Below are 22,238 nucleotides of genomic sequence, written 5' to 3' on the forward strand. Positions count from 1 at the left end.
TTTTCAGAGGCCTGCTATTTCAGAAGTGGACGGCCAATCCTTCTTCCTAGTCTGTCTTTATGTGAATGTTCAGATTTAGAGAAGTATCAGACAGACCAGCAAGTTAAAGGTATATCCCTTATTGCGGAGTTAACTTTAGTGTCAAGTGTTGTCCCTGCCTTTCTCACACGCATCAATTGTCCCTGAAATATGATAGCAATCTTAGAATATTTAAAGATAAGCAGAAACTAAGGTAATTTGTAAAAATTGTGTCAATCTTATAAGAAATACAAAACAGAGTTTTTTCAGGGCAAGAACCAACAGCAGCACAGAATTTTGAAAAGTAAAATAAACTCCTAAGACCACAAATATGGAACGAGAGACTTCAGTCAATAAATAAGAATTACTAGACATAGAAAGAGGGACTATATAGAGCTGTTAACAGAACTTCCAAATGGAAAAGAAGTCAAGATGGTTTCAAAATAAAGGGAGATTTTCGATTATAAGGATATAATAGCAATTTAGCAGATAAAAATAAATTAGTAAATGCCATCAAAAATGAAAGGGAAAAATCATATAGTACTAAGTCCCACCAGGTTAACGGTACAATTTCAATGAAAAACCTATATAGTATGTGATTTATATTTCTTTTATATATTTGTTTTGCCCAAGTGATTGTTATTTACTTGATGGAAAATAAAATCCAAAGAATTGAGAAAAAAAAAAGTATCAGCCAACAAACAATAAAGTAAAAGTAATAAACGAAATGATAGAAGAAAAGCCATAACAAAATTAACTCAATACAAAAAATATACAAAGAAATCAGAAGGATTTTAGAAAAAGGCACAGAAAATGACAGCAATAAAATACAGTGTCTCAAAGTGTCTTTAAAATACTAAAGAAAATTGGAATATGTGAGAGATGATGTACAAAAAACACTTAATGACTGGATATGGATGATAGGTCCATGAAGCTTTCTATAATGGTCTGTTTTACATATATTTTAAAAATTCAAAGTATTTTTTTAATAGTATGTCAATGTTGGAGAAAAGAAAAAGTAACCTTGATAGTGGGTTTTCCCCCAAGAAAACAACTATGCACTTTTATTCTACAAAGTTGTCAAAATTTAAAATTAGTTAAGACTCTATACTCCAAATGTATCACTCTTTGCTATCAAATAGGAAGCGACTAATAGCTACCTTCCAGCACATTGTTAGAAGCTGTAAATCGCACAGTGGGAAAATGTCCATCTTTCCCCAAAGAGCAGCTGTTGGATTCAAACTGGCTGCCTTTTAGGTGGCAGCACAACTCCCTATCACTAGGCCACCTGAGCTCCAATGTATAAGATACTATTAAAGCTCAAAAATCAAAACATTACAACTGACCACTTAGTAAGAGCAAAAATTCTCTATAATTGACTACAAAAATAAAAAAGACCCTCATCTCCTTTCTGCTTTAACCCATAATATTCTATTACATCAAGAGTTTTACCAAGTGTATGAAATTTTCTAAGTTCAGAGAACAAAGCATATCTTCCTCTCAAAAGTATATTTCTAGTGGTGTGAACCAACAGTACCAGCATTCAAGCTAAGTCTAGCTCTCAAGCACCCCATGCACAAAAGACCAAAGACCCAGGGAAGGTAGGACAGAACAAAGAAGTTACCAGGGAGGAATTCTGCCAGCCGAGAGCTTGCCCTTCTGTCCTTCACACAGAAGACGATTAGCAACGGCGACTGGGTTTTTAATTCCTGTAAAATAAAATCAGAAGAAAATAAGAAAAATGCCTTCATGTCCCCCACTCTGATTTGTTACTGTTGCTATAAATCAAATTTAAAATAGCTTGTAAAATTCTTTTCCAAAAATCAAATGGTTAACGTAACAGAAATTTACTAACAATTTAGGGAGCTAGAATCCCAAATTCACAGTGCTACTTAGAAGGGAAGGTACTGTCTCTCACTTCTGGGGAAAATTCCTTGTTTTCTTCCATATATAGAGGCCCAGAATTCCTTGGAGATATTCATGTGCCCTGAGCTTCCCTGTTCTGTTCTCCATGACCTCCCTAGCCCATATACCTAAATCCAAAAAGATAGACTCCATTCCTGGTGATTCTTTCTCAATGATACTGAATCCCTCTTCTTGATTCAATTTCCTCCCTTTTTAGATAAGCCACACTCTAGAGAAACACTCTTACTTCACCTCAGAGCTCAGTTGGGATTCAGAATGTTGCATTCTACCCTTATCAGATCGTGGGAAATCATCATAAAACTTCCACATCACATACATGAATTTTGGGGAACTATACAATCCAAACCATGACAAAGCTCAGATACCTCTCTACTAGTTCTTAAAGGATAATTTCTGCATATGATGGTTCCATATTGTAATTTATAACTGCAAAACTGTTAAGTCTGGGCAAAGGGGGCCAAAGAAAAGAATGAAAAATTCAGAACTCAAACACTGACAGCCTTGCCTGCTCCTGATAAGAAGAGCAAATGGCATTGCCTGCCTGGCTGAGCTAGCAGGATCATAAATCAGAGTGGAATGTCCCTCCCTAAAGACTCTGTTATAAAAATCCTCCCCAATAAGCTCACAGTGTGACTTCCCCATTCTGCATCCTCACAATAAGGAACTTCACCTGGGAGCTCCCCTATCTCCTCATCCCCCTTTAATAAAGCTGCATTAAGCTTTCTCTTGTTCTCTCTGATTTCTTCCTTAAGTTCATTAACTTAACACAAACTAATTTATCAATTCAAATCTATAAAATGTCAAAAGTTCAAAAAATAATTCTAAGTTTATTCTTATATTCATAAGAACGAGAAAAGCTTGAAAGAGAATGATAAAGAAAGACCTACCCCATATATTATTAAAGCAATTCTAATTAAGGGTATGTCTTGGAAAGGGTGAAACCAAGTTTCTCCTTGGAGGCAAGGATTTTGAAGCTCTGTCTCAGATACTATGGGCACATGGACAGGAGAGATAGGTCCTTAAAGAAGGACATCATGCTCAGAAGGGTGGAGGGACAGTGCAGGAGAGGAAGACCCTAGATGAGACAAATTGATACAGTAACTAGGGCAATGAGAGTAGGTGTGTCAGAATCCGTGAAATTGGCTCAAGGCAGGCTTCAGAGCTGCTATACATAGGCTCGCTGAGTAACAGGTGAGCCGATGGATGGCACATAACAACAATAATTAAAAGAGTGTAATTTGAGTACAAAACAAATTAATGAAATGCAATCATGGGAAATTTGAGAAATGGGTATGTGAATTTAGTTATTTAACGTATAATGCCATTCCAAAACACTAGGAAATGCTAAATTATATAAGAAAGGAAGGAATAACAGAGTGGAAATCTTAAGAGTCAGTCTATTTCCTGTGTGTGGCAATCATCATTCGATTGGGTTTTTCTGACAAGATGGTAAACCACTCAGCTAGCAGCCTACACTTTCTACCATGAAGACACTTGAAAACAAAAATAACAGATGTGGATGATAAATCCTGGAACCCTAAATTACAAAGGAAATTATAAAAAAATTCAAACACTGAATAAAGAAAGAAATTGAATGAAAACACCAAATAAAGAAACAGGCTGAGTGGGGACTTTTTAATCAACCTGATACAGTAGTCATTTTTAACTTTTTCAAACAGGTTTCTTATCAACATGAAAACCTAGGGCCACAACAGTGTCTGCACTAGCCAGCTGCTGGCTGATGACAAGAGGACAGCAGCAGTATCCACACAATCCAGGTACACACACACACACACACTTTCTGCAGCTTAAGAAAAGTAAAGGCTAGCTCCAGCTACACTTGAGGGACAACAGACTACAACCAACATCAAACCAGTCAGCCTTCAACTGTTATATAGACAACAAACAAAGAACTAAACACACACCTCCATCCTCTAGTACACCAACTGCATTACAGTAAGAAACCTGGGTAGCCAAACTCAGGTTGGTCTAAGTAAACTCCGGTTGGCTTCTAAGTAAAAGCTGACAGTTCCTTTCAATCTATTTTCGACAAGGTTGTGGAGAAACCAGACCTTTCATCCATCACTTTGAAACTGTGCACTCACTGTGGAAAGCATTTGGAAGTTCTTCAAAATGTTAAAGAATTACGATATGATCCTACAATTTCCCTTCTCCAGATATACGTAAGAGAAAGGAAAGTGGGAACTCAGATACTTTTAGTACAATGTTTACAGCAGCATTCTTCACAATAAAGAAGAGGTAGAAATCACTAAAGAGTCCGTGAAGAAATTAATAAATACAACATGGTATGGACAAGTTAATAAAATATCATTCTGCAATAAGGCTTGAAATGTTGTATTAAGAGAAACAAGTGAGATGCAGAAGGGCAATATTATATGATCTCGTATTAATGAAACATTCCAGGGGATCAGCCAGTGCTGCAAGGGGAGTTTTTCTTTTGAGAAATAAAGCATTAGGAAACACAGAGGGTGATATGTGCACAAAATTGTGTGATTAATGACACCAGGTTATACATCTGAAAATGGTTAAAATGGCAAATATTATGTTGTTTACATCTTGTTGTTTTGCTATCATGTCAGAACCAACCCATAGCTAAGCCTCCAGCAGGTCTTGAGCGACAGGATAATATCCATACACATACAAGGAAGTCCAGTGAATACCACTATCATTCAAATACATGCACAAACAACTAGAGCCAAAGAGGAGGAAATAGAAGATTTTTACCAACTTTTGCAGTCAGAAATTGATCAAACATGCAATCAAGATGCATTAATAATAATGGGGGACTGGAATGCAAAAGTTGGCAACAGGAAAGAAGGATCAGTAGCTGGCATACATGGGCTTGGTGAGAGAAATGAGGCTGGAGCTAGAATGAAAGAGTTCTGCACATTCAATGATTTATTCATTGCAAATACTTTTTATAAGAAACATAAATGCAGGCTATACACATGGATTTCACCGGATGGTATGCATAGGACAACAACCTGCATTATGCAGATGACACAACCCTGCTCGCTGAAACTGAGGAGGAACTGAAGTGCTTGCTGCAGAAGGTCAAGGACTGCAGTCTTCAATATGGAATGAAGCTCAATATCAAGAAAACAAAGATTCTCACCAATGGGCCAATTGGCAGCATCAGTATGGATGGTGAAGCGATGGAGATAGTTAACAGTTTTAGTTTGCTTGGTTCCACCGTCAGCACTCTTGGTAACAGCAGCCAGGAAATCAGGAGACGAATTGCACTGGGAAAGTCAGCTGTGAGGGACCTCTCAAGGGTACTGAAGCACAACGACGTCAGGCTAGAGATTAAGGTGCGCCTGATCCAGGCTATAGTCTTTGCAATTACGTGCTATGCATCGGAGAGTTGGACAGTGAATAGGGATAACAGAAAGAGAATTAATGCCTTTGAGTTGAGGTGCTGGAGAAGAGCTGAATATACCATGGACTGCTAGGAGAACAAACAGGTTTGTCCTGGAGAGGGTGAAGCCAGAATGTTCCCTGGAGTCAAGGATTCTGAAGCTTTGTCTGACATACTTTGGGCATATTGCAAGGAGGGACTGGTCCTTGGAGAAGGACATCATGTTTGGGAGAGTGGAGAGACAGCGCAGGAGAGGAAGACCCTCAATGAGATGGATCGATTCTGTGAGTGGAGTGGTGGGAATGAGTGTGTTTGAGACAGCGAGGTTGGCACAGGATAGAACAGCGTTTAGGGCTCTTGTACATAGGGTCGCTATGAGTCGCAAACGACTCGACAAATAACAACAACAACAATCTCACAGGAGGAGCCTGCCCATCCTTCTTAGATCTTACTACAATTTTTTCTTTTAAAAGTGCACAACAAAACTATGTCTCTATTATATCGAGCTTCAGAAAAGTACGGACCACCAGAAGCAAGGTTCTCAGCTAGTCATTTATTTTTCCCTTACTTCTCTACCCCAAAGTTAAACACATTACTTACTTAGTGTGACTACTGACTATAAATTGGCATATTTTCCATGAATTTCTGGTCCCAAAGCACACATTCTTTCTCACTAAAGCTGTAACTATAATTCTGATAAAGGGGCTCTAGAAATTGGAAATTAAAAGGGGGAAAAGGACAAAAATGAAGAACCTGAACCTGAAGTAAGCCCCCAAAAGTCTGTGACTCTCAGACTCGCATTGAAGAACCTAGTTGGAAGGCTCAGTAGTGTCAGAGATTGAAGAAGAAACAATGAATTGGTACGGCAAGGATTTGAGAGTTTTCTCCTTCTCAATGGCTCATAAAAATTTGATTAGCACAGGCTTTGTACTAACAGGCCACCAGAGCTCCCTTGATAATCACTGAAAAGCAATTTATACTGACTGATCTCTGATTATTCTCCTAAACTGTAGAGATCTATTTGCTGATTTTGCACAGGATAAATATCAAAGTTTGACACTAGCAACCAGAAAACAATTTTTAACTTTTCACTGGCTAGACAAATCGCTGGCTTTCTTTCACTGTCTATGACTGGCTAACCATCTTTAATTAAACATTTAAACTGAAATGTGAAGTTAGAATGTGAACTGAAAATGAAAATTCACCTTTGTAAGAAACATCAATAATTCAATTCTTTACTTTTTTTTTTTAACCACAGTGCAAAAAATATACAACATTTTGCTCCCAAATATCATCATCATCTTTTGGATAGACATTACATTATGGTAAGGGACCTTGGTGGCCTAACAATAAGCAGGAGGCTGCTAAATGCAGGGTGGCAATTCCTTTCAAGATTACAGCCTAGAAAAGCAGGTCTAGTCTTGTCACATGAGGTCATTTTCATTTGAAAACAGACTTGATGGCATTTAACAACAACTTTATACAAATATACAGATAAATGCCCTAAAATCTATTTTTTTTTAATCTCCAGGAAACAAAGGATGGGAAGGAAAGATATGGAAAAGGAAGGAAGAGTAAAATTTCCTTCAATCATATGAGTCTATTTGAGGTTTTTTGCACACTTCAAATTTTTAAAAAATCACGTAATATGCTAACTCAAGTCTTAAGCATCTGTAACTTGAGAAGAGGATGGAGGAGAATAACCAAATTCAGACCAAAGATTTGGCCAATGGCTACTTCACTTTCAAATTACTCACAGCTAAACTTTCATGTTTTAAATTCAGAAAAAGGAGAAAAACATTTTTTCAACATTCATCCATACAAGAATGGTGTCAGAGATGGAACTGCATCTTTAGAAAAAAATCAGAAGCTAATTTTTTTACATTTCTAAGTGCCCACATACCACTCAGTGCTCCAACTGCTCCAAAATGCAAAGATTTTCCATCCATTATGCTGGCATCACATTCCACCTTACCCAAAAGATTGAGATTAGATCCCATTCCTGCATTTGTAAAAGGAGAATCCTAAAAGACAAAATTTTAAATATCATTTGTTGTAAGAAAGGAAATATGCATGAGAATGACTGAAACACAATGTGAATGAAAAATAGGGTAAAACACAATGTATATAAACTTTGTAAGCAAAGCAACTAAAAAAATAATGTAAAATAGAATGTATAAGAATGATTATATGAAACATAATGTAAATGAACGATGGTATCAAACACAATATATATGAATGAAACATAATGTAAAGTCATTATTATATGAAAACCAATAAAAAATATTTAAAAAAAGAAAAGGCATATGTGTAAAAATGAAAGTTTAATAGTGGTTATTACATGGATTGGGAAGGAAAACGAGTAAGTAGATTAATAGTGACAGAAAAATCACATTAATTATGAGTATGGCTATAAAATCAACTGATGTCAGTCTATGTAGGTGTAAAAAGCAGGAAAAAATTTATATGACAGATATAATAACAAGTAACTGCTCAAACTGCTTATATAATCAAAAACTTCACAGGGGGTTGGTTTAGAGGATTAGGGTCATGGTTTCATGAAGCTTCCCAGTTAAATGGCTAATATGTTTAGTGTTTCTGTACTAATTCCTACTTTGTTGCATATTGCCCAGGGTCTTAAAAGTTACCAAGCAACCACTCAAGACAAAATAACTGATTTCTATTCATTTATGGCAAAAAAGTCAGGCACTGAAGGAGAAAATGAAATGGAGCTATTTCCTCCATGAGCAACTGTCCCCCCTCATGAGACAAGAACTGAAAATTAACCAGATATCACTACTGAACATTTTGATCAAAAAATCTTGATCAAAAGGTGAAAAATTAAGGACAGGATTTCAAAGTCTCCCCAGACTCCAAATTGTCTAACGTCAGGAAAACTGGATGAATTCCTCAATTTAATGTCATGCAATATTCTTTAAACTTTACACTATAAAAACCTTCTTTAATCTTTATAAAATCTAATAATTTTTATTGCTGTTAGGTGCCTAGCTTAATTAGTAAAAATACCCAACCTGAGCATTATATACTCATTATAGAACTGTTTGGATCAAAGTAATAAGAGCCACTCAAAAGACTAGATAGGAAAGCCTGGAGTCTATACGTTACTGTTGTGTCATTGTTGTTAAGTGCTGTCCAGCTGAGTACAACCCTATGAACAACAACTGTTCATAGAAGTCTGTCCTATACTGAGCCATCTCCACAATCTCTGACACATCTGAGCCCGGATCTTCCTCTCATCGACCCTCAATCTGCCCAAGCATGATGTCCTTCCCCAAACAGGAAACTTTCCTAACAACATGCCCAAAGTATATGAAACAAAGTTTACTATCTTTGCCTCCAATGAGCACTCTGGCTGCATCTTCTCCAAGACATATCTGTTTGTTTTGGAAATCCATGGGATATTCAATACTCCTCAATATCACAGTTTAAAGGCATCAATTCTTTGAGAATTATTCAATTACTATCAGTTATTCAAGAATCTGGAGGACTCTGCAGAAGAATGTGGCTTCACTACTGGAGAAAGATTTATCAATAATCTTCATTATGCAAATGACACAACCTTGAAGCTGAAATTGAGTCAGATTTGAAGCATTTGATACACAAGATGAAACACCACAGCCTTTAACATGGATTGTATTTCAAAGGCAAGAAAACAAAAATTCTCACCACTAAACATCATGATAGACAAAAACTGAAATTGTCCACAACTTCATCTTACTTGGATCCACAGTCAATGAACTTGCTAACAGCAGTCAAGATATCAGGAGACATACTGCACTGGGAAAGTCTGCAGTAAGGGATGTCTCCAAATTTTTGAGGAGCAATAATATTAGTTTAATATAATATTAGTAAAAAAAGATTAATACATTAAAACAACTGGATTTCTATACACTATCAAATTATGCTCATGCAAAACCTAAACACAGACTAAGAAGCAGTTGAATAATTTAAAAATCAGGAAACATTTGTGTCAGAATTGTTTTCTTTTCCACATCTATTTAATCTGTATGCTGAGCAAATCATTCCAGAAACTAGACTCTATAAAAGAGAATGTGGCATCAGGCTTGGCGTAACAATCTGGCATCAGGTTTGGAGTAACAATCATCAATAATTTGCATTATGCAGTTAGCACAATTGGTTGTTGAAAATAATGAGAGTTTGAAATAGTTGTTGTTGAAGATCAATTAATACAGCCTTCCATATGGATTGCATTTCACTAACAAAAGAAAAATTCTCACCACTGAACCAACAGCCAACATCATAATATCCATCTATTAGGATGGACTGAAAGTTATCAATGATTTCCTTTTACTTGGATCCAAAATCAGCATCCACAGAAGCAGCAGTCAAGACATCATAATACATGTTGTATTAGGACAATCTGCTGTGAAGGGCCTCTCCAAGTCTAAAGAGCAAGAATGTCAGTTTAAAAACTAAAGTATGCCTGATCCAAGCCATGGTCTTTTCAAATGTTTCCTATACATCTCAAAGTTGGACAATGAATAAGGATGACAGAAGAATAAATCCTTTGAATTGTGGTGTTGTAGTTAGTGGGGTACTGAAAGTCCTATAGAGTGTCAAAAGAATAAACAAGCCTGTCTTAGAGGAAATGTAATGAGAATGCTCCTTAGATTTAAGGATGGTGAAATTTCATCTCACATGCTTTGGGCATGTAGGTAGATGTCGGTCCTTGGAAAAAGAAATCATGCTGGGAATGGCAGAGGGTTAGAGAAAAAGAAGAAGATTCACGCACTCCTCCCAAAAAGATGAACAGACACAATGACCGTACCAATGGGCTCAAGAGTATCAGAGATGATAGGATGAAGCAGGATAGAGCAAAGTTCACATCTTCTGTTCACTGGGTTGCTTTGAGTAAAAGCTGACTCAATGGCACCTAACAAGAACAGCAAACAACAAGGAGCACAATAGCTGAACTTCTTCAAAGACAAGATTTGTTTGGACTTTTTTTTGGGGGGGGGCAGTCTGTTATTTTCAATCTTTGTCATCAATACCACAATTCAAAGGCACTGATTCTTCTCTTGTCTTCCTCATTCCTTGTCAACATTAAGCAGTCCCGGTGGCACAGCGTGTAGATGGATGCACTACTAATCTAAAGCCCTCACCTCCCTGGCAGTTCAATCCACAAGTGGGTGTGTGCGGGAAAGATGGGCAAAATCCTCCTGTGCCATTTACAGCCCCGGAAACCCAATGTGGGGTCAGCCGTGAGTAAACTGCAACAGAATAGCAATGACTTCTTGGGTTTTTGTGGATTGTTGTTTCATTTTAGTGGTGTTTTGTTTGGGTTTGGTTTTTGGGTTTTGGGGTTTTTTTTTTCTTTTTTTTAGCTATTCAATGTCATCCATAATTTATTATAATCCACATATTTGAAAGCTTTTGCATACTCAATAAAATATAAGTAACCGCCTTTCAGTGTACTGTGCTTTCAGATAAAATATATCTGATATCAGCAATAATGACCTTATTTCAACAGGTTTTTTGAGTGCAGCTTGAATTTCTGGCAATTCCTGGTCAATGTGTTGCACCAGGCATTTTTAAATAATTTTCAGCAAGATTTTACTGGCATGTGCTATTGAAAATATTGTGTAATGATCTCCGATGATGTAACTGCTCTATCTTTGGGTTCCCCAGAAGTTTTACTGCATCTTTTTCCTTTAGAATTGTTACTATCTTTCTACAGTTTTTTTCTATTTCCCTCCCTATAAAGCAAAGGTATGCTCTTGCCTTACAGCTATGTATTCCTATGTGGAAAATCAAGGTGTCCATAATATAAAGTGCAACCTAATATCCAATTCCTGGACCTTTTGCTTACACATATGGAGTCTCACTAGTTTTAGAACGATAGGCCAATGTACCTTATACCACTGTGGTATCGTACCTAATCTACACCAATCCATTAGTACAGAGACACTGATAAAGAAATGCTTTAGAAATGTATTGCCACTATGGGAAGAATGGCTGTTAATAATACTAATTACAGTTACCATCATTATAATTGGCCAATATTTTCACCCAGAGACCAATAAAAACAGCTTATGTATATTACTGAAACTTACTGTCAAGAGTTTGGGGTTTTTTTACCCTTACTCTGAAGGTGCCTTAACAGCAAATTAGGTCGTCTAATGTAATCCTATTCCTAAGAGGATCTCTGAAGACCGAGTGCTACAATAAAGTTTGGTGAGAAAATTAAATTAGACCATGCCCAGCTGTGAAATAGTTAAGTGCTTTAAATATTCTTCCCTTTATGCAAGCCAAGTTATGTAATCTCCATAATATTGGTTGTGGATGAAGCTTCCTCCAAATTCTGAGCAACATTCTTCATATATTCCAACTTCTTAAATTATTTGCTCAGTAGACTGAATAAATATGGAGAAAGGATACGCTGACACTTCAATTTTCTGATTTTAAACCATGGAATATCTCCTTGTTCTGTTTGAACAAATGCCTCTTGGTACACATAGAGGTTTCACACTCACACTATGAAGTGTCCTGAATTCTTATTCTTTGAAGCATTATCTATAATTTGTTATGATGCATACACTCAACACTTTTGAATAGTCAATAAAACAAAAATAAACATCTTTCTCGTATTCTCAGCTTTTTAACCAAGATTACATTAGCAATGACACCTCTCATTCCATGACCTCTCCTGAACTCAGCTTGAATTTCTGAAAATTCAAATATCAATAATTTTCAGTTATTTCCACACTCTTTTGGATTACCAGAGCTGCATCTATTTATGTAATACCTCAGCTGGCATTTTATAAATTTCTGAGACCTTTTTTTTTGCCAGTGCCTTCAACATAGCTCGGACTTAAGCACCCCTGGTTCTTGATCGTATGCTACATCCTGAAATGGTTCAGCATTAAATAATCTCTTTTTGGTACTGTAACTATATTATGTTTCATCTTCTTTCAATGTTTCCTGCATTATTAAATATTTTTCCCCAAGTATCCTTCAGTATTGCAGCTCAGACTTGAATCTGTTCTTCAGTTCTTTGAGCTCGAGAAATGCTGAACATGAGCATGTTTTTCCCTTCTGGTTTACGAATGCCAGCTCCCTCCCATCTTTCATTATAATACTTTGCTATGTCTTCTGAGCTGCCCTTTGAAATATTCTGTTCAGCTCTCTTACAAAAATTTTCTGTTCGGCAATTCTTCTCTTCATTTCAACTTCTATCTGACATCCATTTCAGGCTTTTCTCTTTCTTCTTGGATAATGTCTTTGCTATCATCCCACAACTCATCTGAGCATTGCTCAGTAGTGTTCAATGTATCAAATCTATTCTTGAGCTGTTTTTTTGTAATTCCAGAGCTCTGCCGGCATAGTTCATAGAGAGTTAAACTGCTCACCCAAAGGCCGTTCCTCTATGGTAGTTCAAATCCACCAACAGATACCCAGAAAAAAGATGGCAATCTCCCCCGTGATGTGTACAGCCTCAGAAATGCAGTGGAAGGTCAGCTACAATTCAGTTTTGACTCAATGAGTTGAGAATAAACAAACAGAAAAGATATTTCTCTGATAAACAGTTCCAAATACATATATTCTTTCCTCAAAAGTATAGAACATAACTCTCCACTCCTTCAATGTGTGCTGTACATATGAATTAAAAGAAACAAAACAAACAAACAAAAAAACACCCAGTCTATTTAGGAGAAAAAAAGAATTCATTTCACAATTTTAAAATCTGATATACACTACCCATGCTTCGTGAAGTAAGGTAACATAAATAGTGATTATTCAGGCTGACGATATGTTCCTTTCACCTTATGTGAAGCACTTTACCTCTACGCTAAAGTGTTTCTTCTCAAAACTCAACACCCCATTTTAATTACAAAAAACCAGACAAGTCTCAATTGAGGAAAAGTCTACAAAACACCTACATCATCAAAACCAAGGCAAGCTAAGAAACTGCCCAAGTCAAGTGGTGTCTAAAGAGACGTGATGGGTAAAGGTAATACGGTGCCATGGATGGAAGGGTGAAGGAACATCAGGTCAAAGTAAGGAGATCTGAATATAGCATAACATTCAAAACCTAGCTGCCACTGAGTTGATCTAACTCATGACAGTGTTATGTATACTGAGTGTCACAAAATCCCATCAGGTTTTCTTGGCCATAATCTCTACAGAAGCAGATCATCAGGCCTGTTTAGCACTGTGCCACCTTGCAGGCTCACACCAGTAAGGGGACAAGAACAATTTACACCACACATAAAATCAAATACAGATGTCTGTTAATAATGTAGTCATAAACATACTGGTTAAATCGTAACAAAAGTAATACATAATGTTGGTTTAATCAACTCCCAGCCATCTAGGGGAGCTTTCTGGCTCCTATTGATGTTAGGCATTTCTGTTCACAAGATCTTAGAATCTGCTTTCCAAGAGTACAACGGGAAGACTTCTGGATTCTGTAATTACAGGCTTGGGTTCTTGTTCCACTCTACTACTTACTGCTTCAGACTTTGGGAAAGTCACTTTCCCTTGCTGTTTCTCAATCTCCTCATTAAGGTCTCTGCTTCTTTCTACTGCTGCTTCTTTGCTCTGCCTTTTCAACCTGTATGCAGATCATATGAGAGGCAGGACTTTATGAGGACACATGTGGCTCAATAGATGAGAGGCAGAAATAAAGCCTCATGAGGGAAAAAAGGAAAAGTGGAGTCTCTGTGGCCCATCTTCAGAATCCACCACCAGAAAACCTGATCCATCTTCAACCTCTTTCATAGATAAGCACAAGGCCATCAGAAGGAAGATGTAAAAGTACTGCATCAGAGGGCTGTGTTGACAAGTTTGCCAAGTGGAAGTAGAGCGACAAGAACTATGCTACCTGAGCTGCATCCTGACCCGGGACACTGACTTCAGCACCAACTGCATCTGCCAGGTCCTCCAAAGCAAGGTAGAAGTGGGCCAGATCATTGGGTGCACACACTGCAGCTGCTGGGCTGCTCCAGCTCTGAGCCCCGCCACCTGGACCCTAAATGGACTCGACAGACTCAGCCTGTGCACCACCCTCTTAGAAGCTGCACTTGGAGAATCTGATGCAAAACAAAAAGCCTACCTCACTATGGGAGCCCCTGGGAAGCAGAGGCTGTTCAATATTTGTAATAAGTTACAAATAGAACCTATTAAAAAGAAATTTTTTTTTAATTTAGGTTGTTTATTTTTCATTTCAATGAACATCTACAGAGATTTTGGGATTCCATTCATTCATTGTTGTACCCTTCTCCCCGCACAAACCCTCCCCCCTCCCCCCAAGAAATTTTTTTTTAAAAAGGTTAAGATATCAATAAGAGAAAAATGGATCTCATTTCACTTACATGAGAACTCTCTAAACTATCCTTTTTACTGTTTTATAAAGCAAAGACTATTCTGAAGTAAATATGTAACATTATAAATGATTGCATGAACAATATGCTATGTAAACTTTCATTCAAATTACAAAGGAAGGAGTTTATTTTTAAAAAATAAAAGTCAGAGACTGGGGAAAAAATTTATCAAAATATGTATCTGTTAAAAAGACTTGTATCCAGAATATAAAGAATGCATAAAATTCCGTAAGATAACTCAAGTGTTTTTAATTCGACCCATGATTTTAATACAGATTAAAAATAGCATGAGAAAGACTTTCCAACAACATCATTAGTCATTAGGAAAATTACTAAATTAGACATTAGGCAAATTAAAACAATATGACACCACTACAAGATCACTGTGGTTTGGTTCTGTCACCTCAGTTGTGACCCACCACAAGCGCACATATCACACGAGAAGCACTCACTGGGTTTTCCTGACCACAGTCATCATGGGAGCCTGTCCCTAAGTCCTTTTACCACAAAGCCTGCGAGTGTGTTTAAACCACCCCCCTTGAGGTGAGCAACCAAGCACTTGACCACTGTACCACCACAGATCCTTACATACCTACTATTACTGTTGCTCTTATATACCCTCCAGTCAGAAGTGACTCATACCTGACCCTCCAGCAGGTTTTCAGGGGCTGTAAAGCGTACAGGAAGAGACTGTTCATCTCTGTCTCGTAAAGCAGTTGGTGCATTTGAACTGCATGCCTCTGAGTAGACAGCACAGTTCCTTACCATTAAGTCACCAGAGCTCCCTACTAGAATAGCTAAAATTTAAAGACCAACTGCAGCTCTCATCCATTGCTAGTGAGAAGGTAAACGGGGCTGTTTCTCTATAGTTAAGCACACACTTATTGTACTATACTCGTTGCTTCTGACCCATAGTAACCCTGCATACAATTTCCAAGGCTGTAATCTACACAAAGGGAATGCTAGGGGGATGGTCTGTAGGGAATTACGCTGCTAACCCAACGGTAAAGTCTGAGTCTACCAGTGTCCCCACGGTAGAAAGATGTGCAATCTCCTTCCCTGTGATTTTCAGCTTTCAAAAATCCACTGGAGGGTCAGCCATGAATCTCTTCTGATTTGACAGCAATGAAAATCTACACATAAGAAAGAAAACTGTTTTATCTTCCAGCATGTGCATTCAAATCAATACCTTTTAGTTAGCAGTCCAGCACTTACTCACCAAGTCACAAGAGCTCTTTATGCTTAGCATGTTGTTGTATGTGCCACTCAGTCATAAATCCAGGAATTCTATTCCTGACGTAATTATCTATCAGACACAAACACACAAGGACACACAGAGGGAACCTGGGCAAGACGGAAGGGAACACAACTAACTGCTCCCATCCATCCCTGCATAGTTAGCCCATTGAACCATGAACACAAGCAGGCACAGACTGCTATCCCAGAACTGGAGAAGACAGGTGAGGTGGTGGAAAGCTGAGGTGAGCCACAGAATGGGGACGAGGAGCAGGGTCAGTATGAAGGCAAGGTGCTGCTGGATGCAGGCATCCATCCAGAGGACTCGTCCACTGCAATCATTTTGAAAAGGGGATGGCAACACTCTGAACAAAGAACAATAGAAGAAATTACAGTTCCATTATGCAGCAGGTTGGCGAGGGAAATTGGCAAGTCACACACTTGACACACACAGGGAAGCCACGGCACCATGAGTGTGTGTTGCTGAATCTTCCTGAGAGCTGGCTCTAACAGTCTCTAGGGCCTGTGGGAGATAAGCTGCAGATTCTAGCCATCATCAAATGTGAACAAAATTTATCATTAAACCCATTAATACTTTCAGAAACAGCTGGCTCCCTTCAACAAATAGAAAGCCTGGGAGACCCCATTCAGGGCTGCATGTGAGGAAAGGGCATAAAGTGTCCTCAACCTCCAGAGAGATGTGTCACTACTTCCAACCTTGGCCAGAAGAGAAGTCCTGCGTGTGAAATTAGACACAAGAAGGAAAGCCTTGTACCGGTCCAACAAAAGGAAGTGAAGGAATCCACGCCCACGGTGTGACCATCTGGGAAAAGCTTCAGTGAAGTCCAGAGAAGAGAGAGGCACCTTGAAAATGAGTCAAGTCCGGCACCACAGGGGAAATCCAGAGTCTGAAAATGTTCCAAAAGATCTAAAATTCACTGGTGGGGTGGAGGATGGGGAGACACTAGAACCCATAAAGGAGTAGAGAAAAAAGATCAGAAAGAACTTCTGACTTAATGATGAATAAAATCAAAGGATCAGAGTGTCTTTTAGTTAAATTTAGAAGATTAAAAAAAACAAAACCCAACACTCACAAAAACTTCACGCTACCATCAATTCTATTCTTTTCTACCCCTACTACAGGGAGGACAGAGCAGAGCTACCTGATAGTGTTTCAAAGGCTGTAAATCATTTTCGAAGGCAACTGCTTCACCTTTCTCACATAAGGCAGGTGATAACTTCAACCTGCTGAGCTGATGAGTAGCAGCCAAGGGCTTTAACAAATGAACTGTCAGAGAGCTACTTGAGGAGATCAAAACTCAACCTTGCTGTCCCTTCCACCAGGTTTGCAAGACTAGAAATCAAAATAGGAAGTGACTGCTCATCTTTCTCCTGAGTAACCACTGATGGATCTGAACCTTTGAAATGCACAGTCATTGAGTTAACACAACTCTCTATAGAACATGCCACTGGAGGTAAAACAAACAGGGCAATCAGGGAAGAATGTCAATCAAAACAGAAACATAAAGAAGCAGAAACTTCTCCTACAGGGTCCAGGATTATGAAAACAAAGCAGAACACTTCCCACACAAACACTTGAAATATGTTGAAAGATAGCAAACAGTACACAAAAACAAATTAAAGGAGAACAGACTAAATTAGATACTCGATTAAAAGAGAGAAGAATAATGGGACTTAAGGCTAAAATAAATGAATTAGAAAATGCAAGAACATACATTCAAGCAAACAGATGACAGAAGAAAAATGATCAGATAAAGAATTTCATTCTCAAGAGAAAGGAACAAAACCAAATGGAAATGTGGAATTCAATTAAGAAATGAAACTTTTTTTTCTAGGATTCCAGAGCATTGTAATTATAATAAAGACACAGAAAGAATTTCCTAAAAGAGAATCTTAAAGAATTTCCCAGACTTAAATAAGGAGCCAAGCCTACTACTAGCAGGAAGATACACAAACTCCAAACAGAAGAAAAATACATCATAGTAAAATTCTTGAAGACCAAGGACAAGAGAGAATTCTGAAAGCAGGTAAGCCAAAAACAGAGTGTAACATATCAACAGTCCACCATAAAAATTAGTGTAGACTTTTTTCCCCAGAAATCCTGCACACCAGTAGAACGTATGTAAAATCCTGAAGTCAAATAATTGCCAGCTAAGAATTCTTTGCCCAGAAAAATTAATGTTCAGAAATAAGAGGAAAACCAAGACATACCTAAATAAACAATACTTCTGGGAATTTACCTCAATCAAAGCAGGTCTGTAAATATTATTTAAAGGAGCTCTCCAGAATGTAAAGAAGAGCATAAAAACCAAATACATCAATGTATACACAGGAAATCACTAACAAAACAATTACACACACAAAAAAAAAAAAAAAAACACAACAAACCCTAAATGGAAATTAATTATGCAACCTATTACTTCCCAGTGATTCCAAGTCAGAGCAACCCCACAGGAAAGAGTAAAATTGTTCCACCATTTCTATAACTCTTTATAAACATCGATTGTCTTATTTTTCTACTACAAAGCATCTGATGGGTTCAAACTACCAACTGTGATACTAGGCCTCCAAACTAAGTAACACTACTGAAAAACTACTGCATCACAGAAGACATTCTTTAAATGGTATTAGAAAGTACAAAAAAATGTTAGAATCAAACAAAAATGAAGCTACAGAACCAATCTATTCTACTTTTTTTTCTATTCTATTTCATAACTGGGAAATTTAATAAATTTGGCTAGCACATCCCACCTCATCAACACTGAACTCTAACTCTTAGAAGGCAGCAGAGCACTGTCTATAGAAGCAATACATGATTTAAATCCTTCCGTATAATCTAGTGAGAGGAATGCACAGAATCACTATATCAAAGAGAACTGGTCAATGTGCAACCATTAAGAAGGCAGTATATGATCAAGAACCAATGGTACTGAAGGAAGAAGCCCAAGTTACACTGAAGGAAGATGTTTGTGAGTAAAAAATAAGGGTCCAGGAATTGATGGAGTACCACTGAGGTGCTTCAACAAACACATGCAGCCCAGGATGTGTTCACCCATCTATGCCGAGAAATCTGAAAGGCAGACTTATCCTCATTGGAAAAAAAAGGTGATTGAACAGACTGCACAAATCAAACAATATCATTAATTACAAATACAAAATGCCGTTTCTTTGGTTTTTTGGCAAGTAAAATCTTCCTGAAGACTATTCAAAATTGGCTGGTGCAGTATATCAATCAAGAACTGCCAGAAATTCCAGCTAGAATTAGAAGTGGTGCGTGAGATTGCGGATTTCATCATTTGTTGGAAGCCCAGAATACCAGAAAGATGTTTACTTATGTTTTACTTAACTACGCAAAGGCGTTAAGTTGTATGGATGATAACAATAAATTAGAGATAACAATACAAAGAACAAGAATTCCAGAGCATTTAATTGTGCTTGTAGAGAACCTGTATACATACAAAGAAGCAGTCATTCAAATAGAATAAGGGACTATTACATGGTTCAAAAATCAGAAAAGTGTATGTCAGGGTTATATCCTTTTCCCATATATTTTCAATTTATATGCTGGGCAAATAATTCAAGAAGCCAACATACATGAAGAACAATGCGGCCTCAGGTTTAGAAGTGTAATAATTTTCAACATCCATGTACACAACAGTCAAGACATGAAACCACATATTGTCCTGAGCAAAACTTCTAGAGCAAGGATGTCCCTTCAAAGACTAAGATATACCTGACTCAAGTCATGGCATTTTCAATTTCTTTATATGAATGTGGAAGTTGGACAATGAGTAAGCAAGACCACAGAGGTGAAGGCCTTGAATTGTGTCAATACTGCTGTTGTATTTGTTGCCAAAATAACAAACCAATTTGTTTACAAAGTCAGAGTCTCAGCCTCAAAAGGCCAACATTGCATAACACCATTGTTACTGCATAACACTACTGTTATGAGGCAGGACTGACATGGGGGGTTGGGAGAATAGAAAAACAGTGGATAGATAATAAACACTACTGGAACAGAGGAGGGACAGAACTGTTTAAAAGGTAGATATAATTAGACTATGGTCTAGAATGAGAGGTACATTGCAAAGAAGTCTGGGGAAGGGGTACGGAAAGGGAAAAGGGAGAAAAATGTGCGTCACTGAATGAACTTTTTAAAAAAAGAAAGTAAACTGGAAGAGGAGGAGGGAAGAAAATGTGTAACAATGAATGAATGAAAATCCAACTTTCCTGTAAACTTTTGTTAAAATCACAATTAAAACAATTTTTTATTTTTTTTTATTTTTAGAAAAAGCAGCAAGGATGGCAAAAATTTCATGTCATATACTTTTAGTATGTTATCAGGAGGGGCCAGTCCCTTACGAGGACACTGTGCTTGGAAATACCAGGTCAGGGGAATGTATTTACACAGTAAAATGGCCTGACACAGAGACTGCAACAATGGGCTTAAAACAGAGTGGAAACTGTGAGGATTGCACCAAATTTGGCAGGATTTTGTCTGTGGAACATAGGTTGCTAAGAGCACCAAACACTATCACTAGGGAGCTCTGGTTTCACAGTCCACAGAGGTTGCACTGCTAATCTAAAGACTGCATCTCGGGTGGTTCAAATCCATCAGCTGCTCTGAGGGAGAAACATGAGCAGTGGCCTCCTGTATGATTTACAGCCTTGGAAACCCACTGGAGACTAAGAACCAATGTGACAGCAATGAGAGAGAACAATACTATCTAGCAGTCTCAGATGCTCACAAACGTGATTAGAAAAATAGTCCATTAACACGTTGCCACAAATGACGGTAATACGTAAGAAAAAAAAATGTGTTTCTAAGCAAGGTCGTCAATTTAAAAGTGTGCAGCAACATGTTAAAAAGGAATAAAATTATCAAAACAACTATGAGATATCATCTCACCCCAAAAAGAATAGCAAAATTTAACAGAACAGTAAACAATAAATGCTGGTGAGGTTGTAGACAAACCGGAACCCTTATTCACTGTTGGTGGGAGTGTAAAATGGTGCAACCACTCTGGAAGGCAGTATGGCGCTTTCTCAAAAAAGTTGCAAATAGAAATACTATTTAATACAGTAATTCCACTACTGGGAATATACCCTAAAGAAACCAGAACTGCCCCTCAAGCAGATATATGCTCACCCATGTTCATTGTGGCTTTGTTTAAATAGTAAAGAGTTGGAAACAACCCCAAGTGCCCATCAACAAACGAATGGATAGAGAAGCTGTGGTATATAGTCACATAATGGAATACTATGTTGCATTGAAAAACAAGGAACTTCTGAAATATTATACAAAATGGGTGACCCAGGAGGACATTATGCTTAGTGAAATAGCTCAGTCACAAAAGGACAAATACTGTACAGTGTCATTGTTGTAAAGCAGGCTGACATCAGAGTTGGGGGGTAAATAATATATATTGCATTGAAACAGATGTAGGAGAGAAGTGCTTAGGAGGAATATATGATCAGGTATTATTCTCATGATAAGAGTCCAGAATGAAAGTTACTTAGTGGAGTAGACTGGGGAAGGGGGAGGGGTGTGTTTAATAACAGTAAAAGAATTTTTTTTTAACTTGTCAAAGAGAAAAGTGAACTAGGCGTTGGGCAGGGAGAAAAGTGTGCAACAATGAATGTATGGAAATCCAAAAAAAAATATATTTCAGAGGCGGGGGGGGGAAGGAATAAAATGCCTGTATATCAGTGTCCACAGCAGCTTTAATTACAACAGCCAAAAATTGGATTCAACTCAGTTACCATTCAATTAATGAGTAGTTAAACAAGCAACGGAACATTCATTCACAAAACAGAAAAATGGAATGATCCACTGATTTATATGATGATGATGTTGTTGTTATGTGCCCATAAGTTGCTTTTGAGTCAGAGCAACCCTAAGTACAATAGCCCTGAAACCTGCTCTATCCTGTGCCAAGCTTACTGTCTCTGACACACCTACCCTCATTACCCCAGTCACTGAATCAATCCATCTCATCAAAGGGTCTTCTTCTCTTGTGCTATCCACCCACCCTTCCAAGCATGATGTCCCTCTCTAAGGACTGGTCCTTCCTTGCAACATGCCCAAAGTATGTCAAACGGGCACTCACAATCCTTGCCAAGGAGTAGCCTGGTTTTACCCTCTCTAGGCTAAACCTGTTTGCTCTCACAGCAGTTCACAGTATATCCAATACTCTTCTTCAGAACGACAGCTCAAAGGCATTAATTCTCCTTCTAAGGCCCCAGGAATAGATGGCATACCAATTGAAGTATTTCAGATAACAGATGTTGCC

General features: G+C 37.8%; 1 protein-coding gene across 1 annotated transcript in view; it reads right to left on the minus strand.

The window, feature by feature from the left end:
• The window catches only part of TASP1 (taspase, threonine aspartase, 1), a 310,532-nt gene that overhangs the window by 253,117 nt on the left and 35,177 nt on the right, over positions 1-22,238 (minus strand). The window contains exons 4-5 of the mRNA XM_006894750.1: positions 7,227-7,347; positions 1,643-1,727 (exon numbers count right to left, since the gene is read on the minus strand). Of these exons, the coding sequence (XP_006894812.1) occupies positions 1,643-1,727; positions 7,227-7,347 (206 nt within the window). The remainder of the gene's footprint in view (positions 1-1,642; positions 1,728-7,226; positions 7,348-22,238) is intronic.

This window comes from Elephantulus edwardii, unplaced genomic scaffold (genome assembly GCF_000299155.1).
Source record: "Elephantulus edwardii isolate Elephantulus edwardi_28Jun2011 unplaced genomic scaffold, EleEdw1.0 scaffold00150, whole genome shotgun sequence".
NCBI classification, from domain to species: domain Eukaryota; kingdom Metazoa; phylum Chordata; class Mammalia; order Macroscelidea; family Macroscelididae; genus Elephantulus; species Elephantulus edwardii.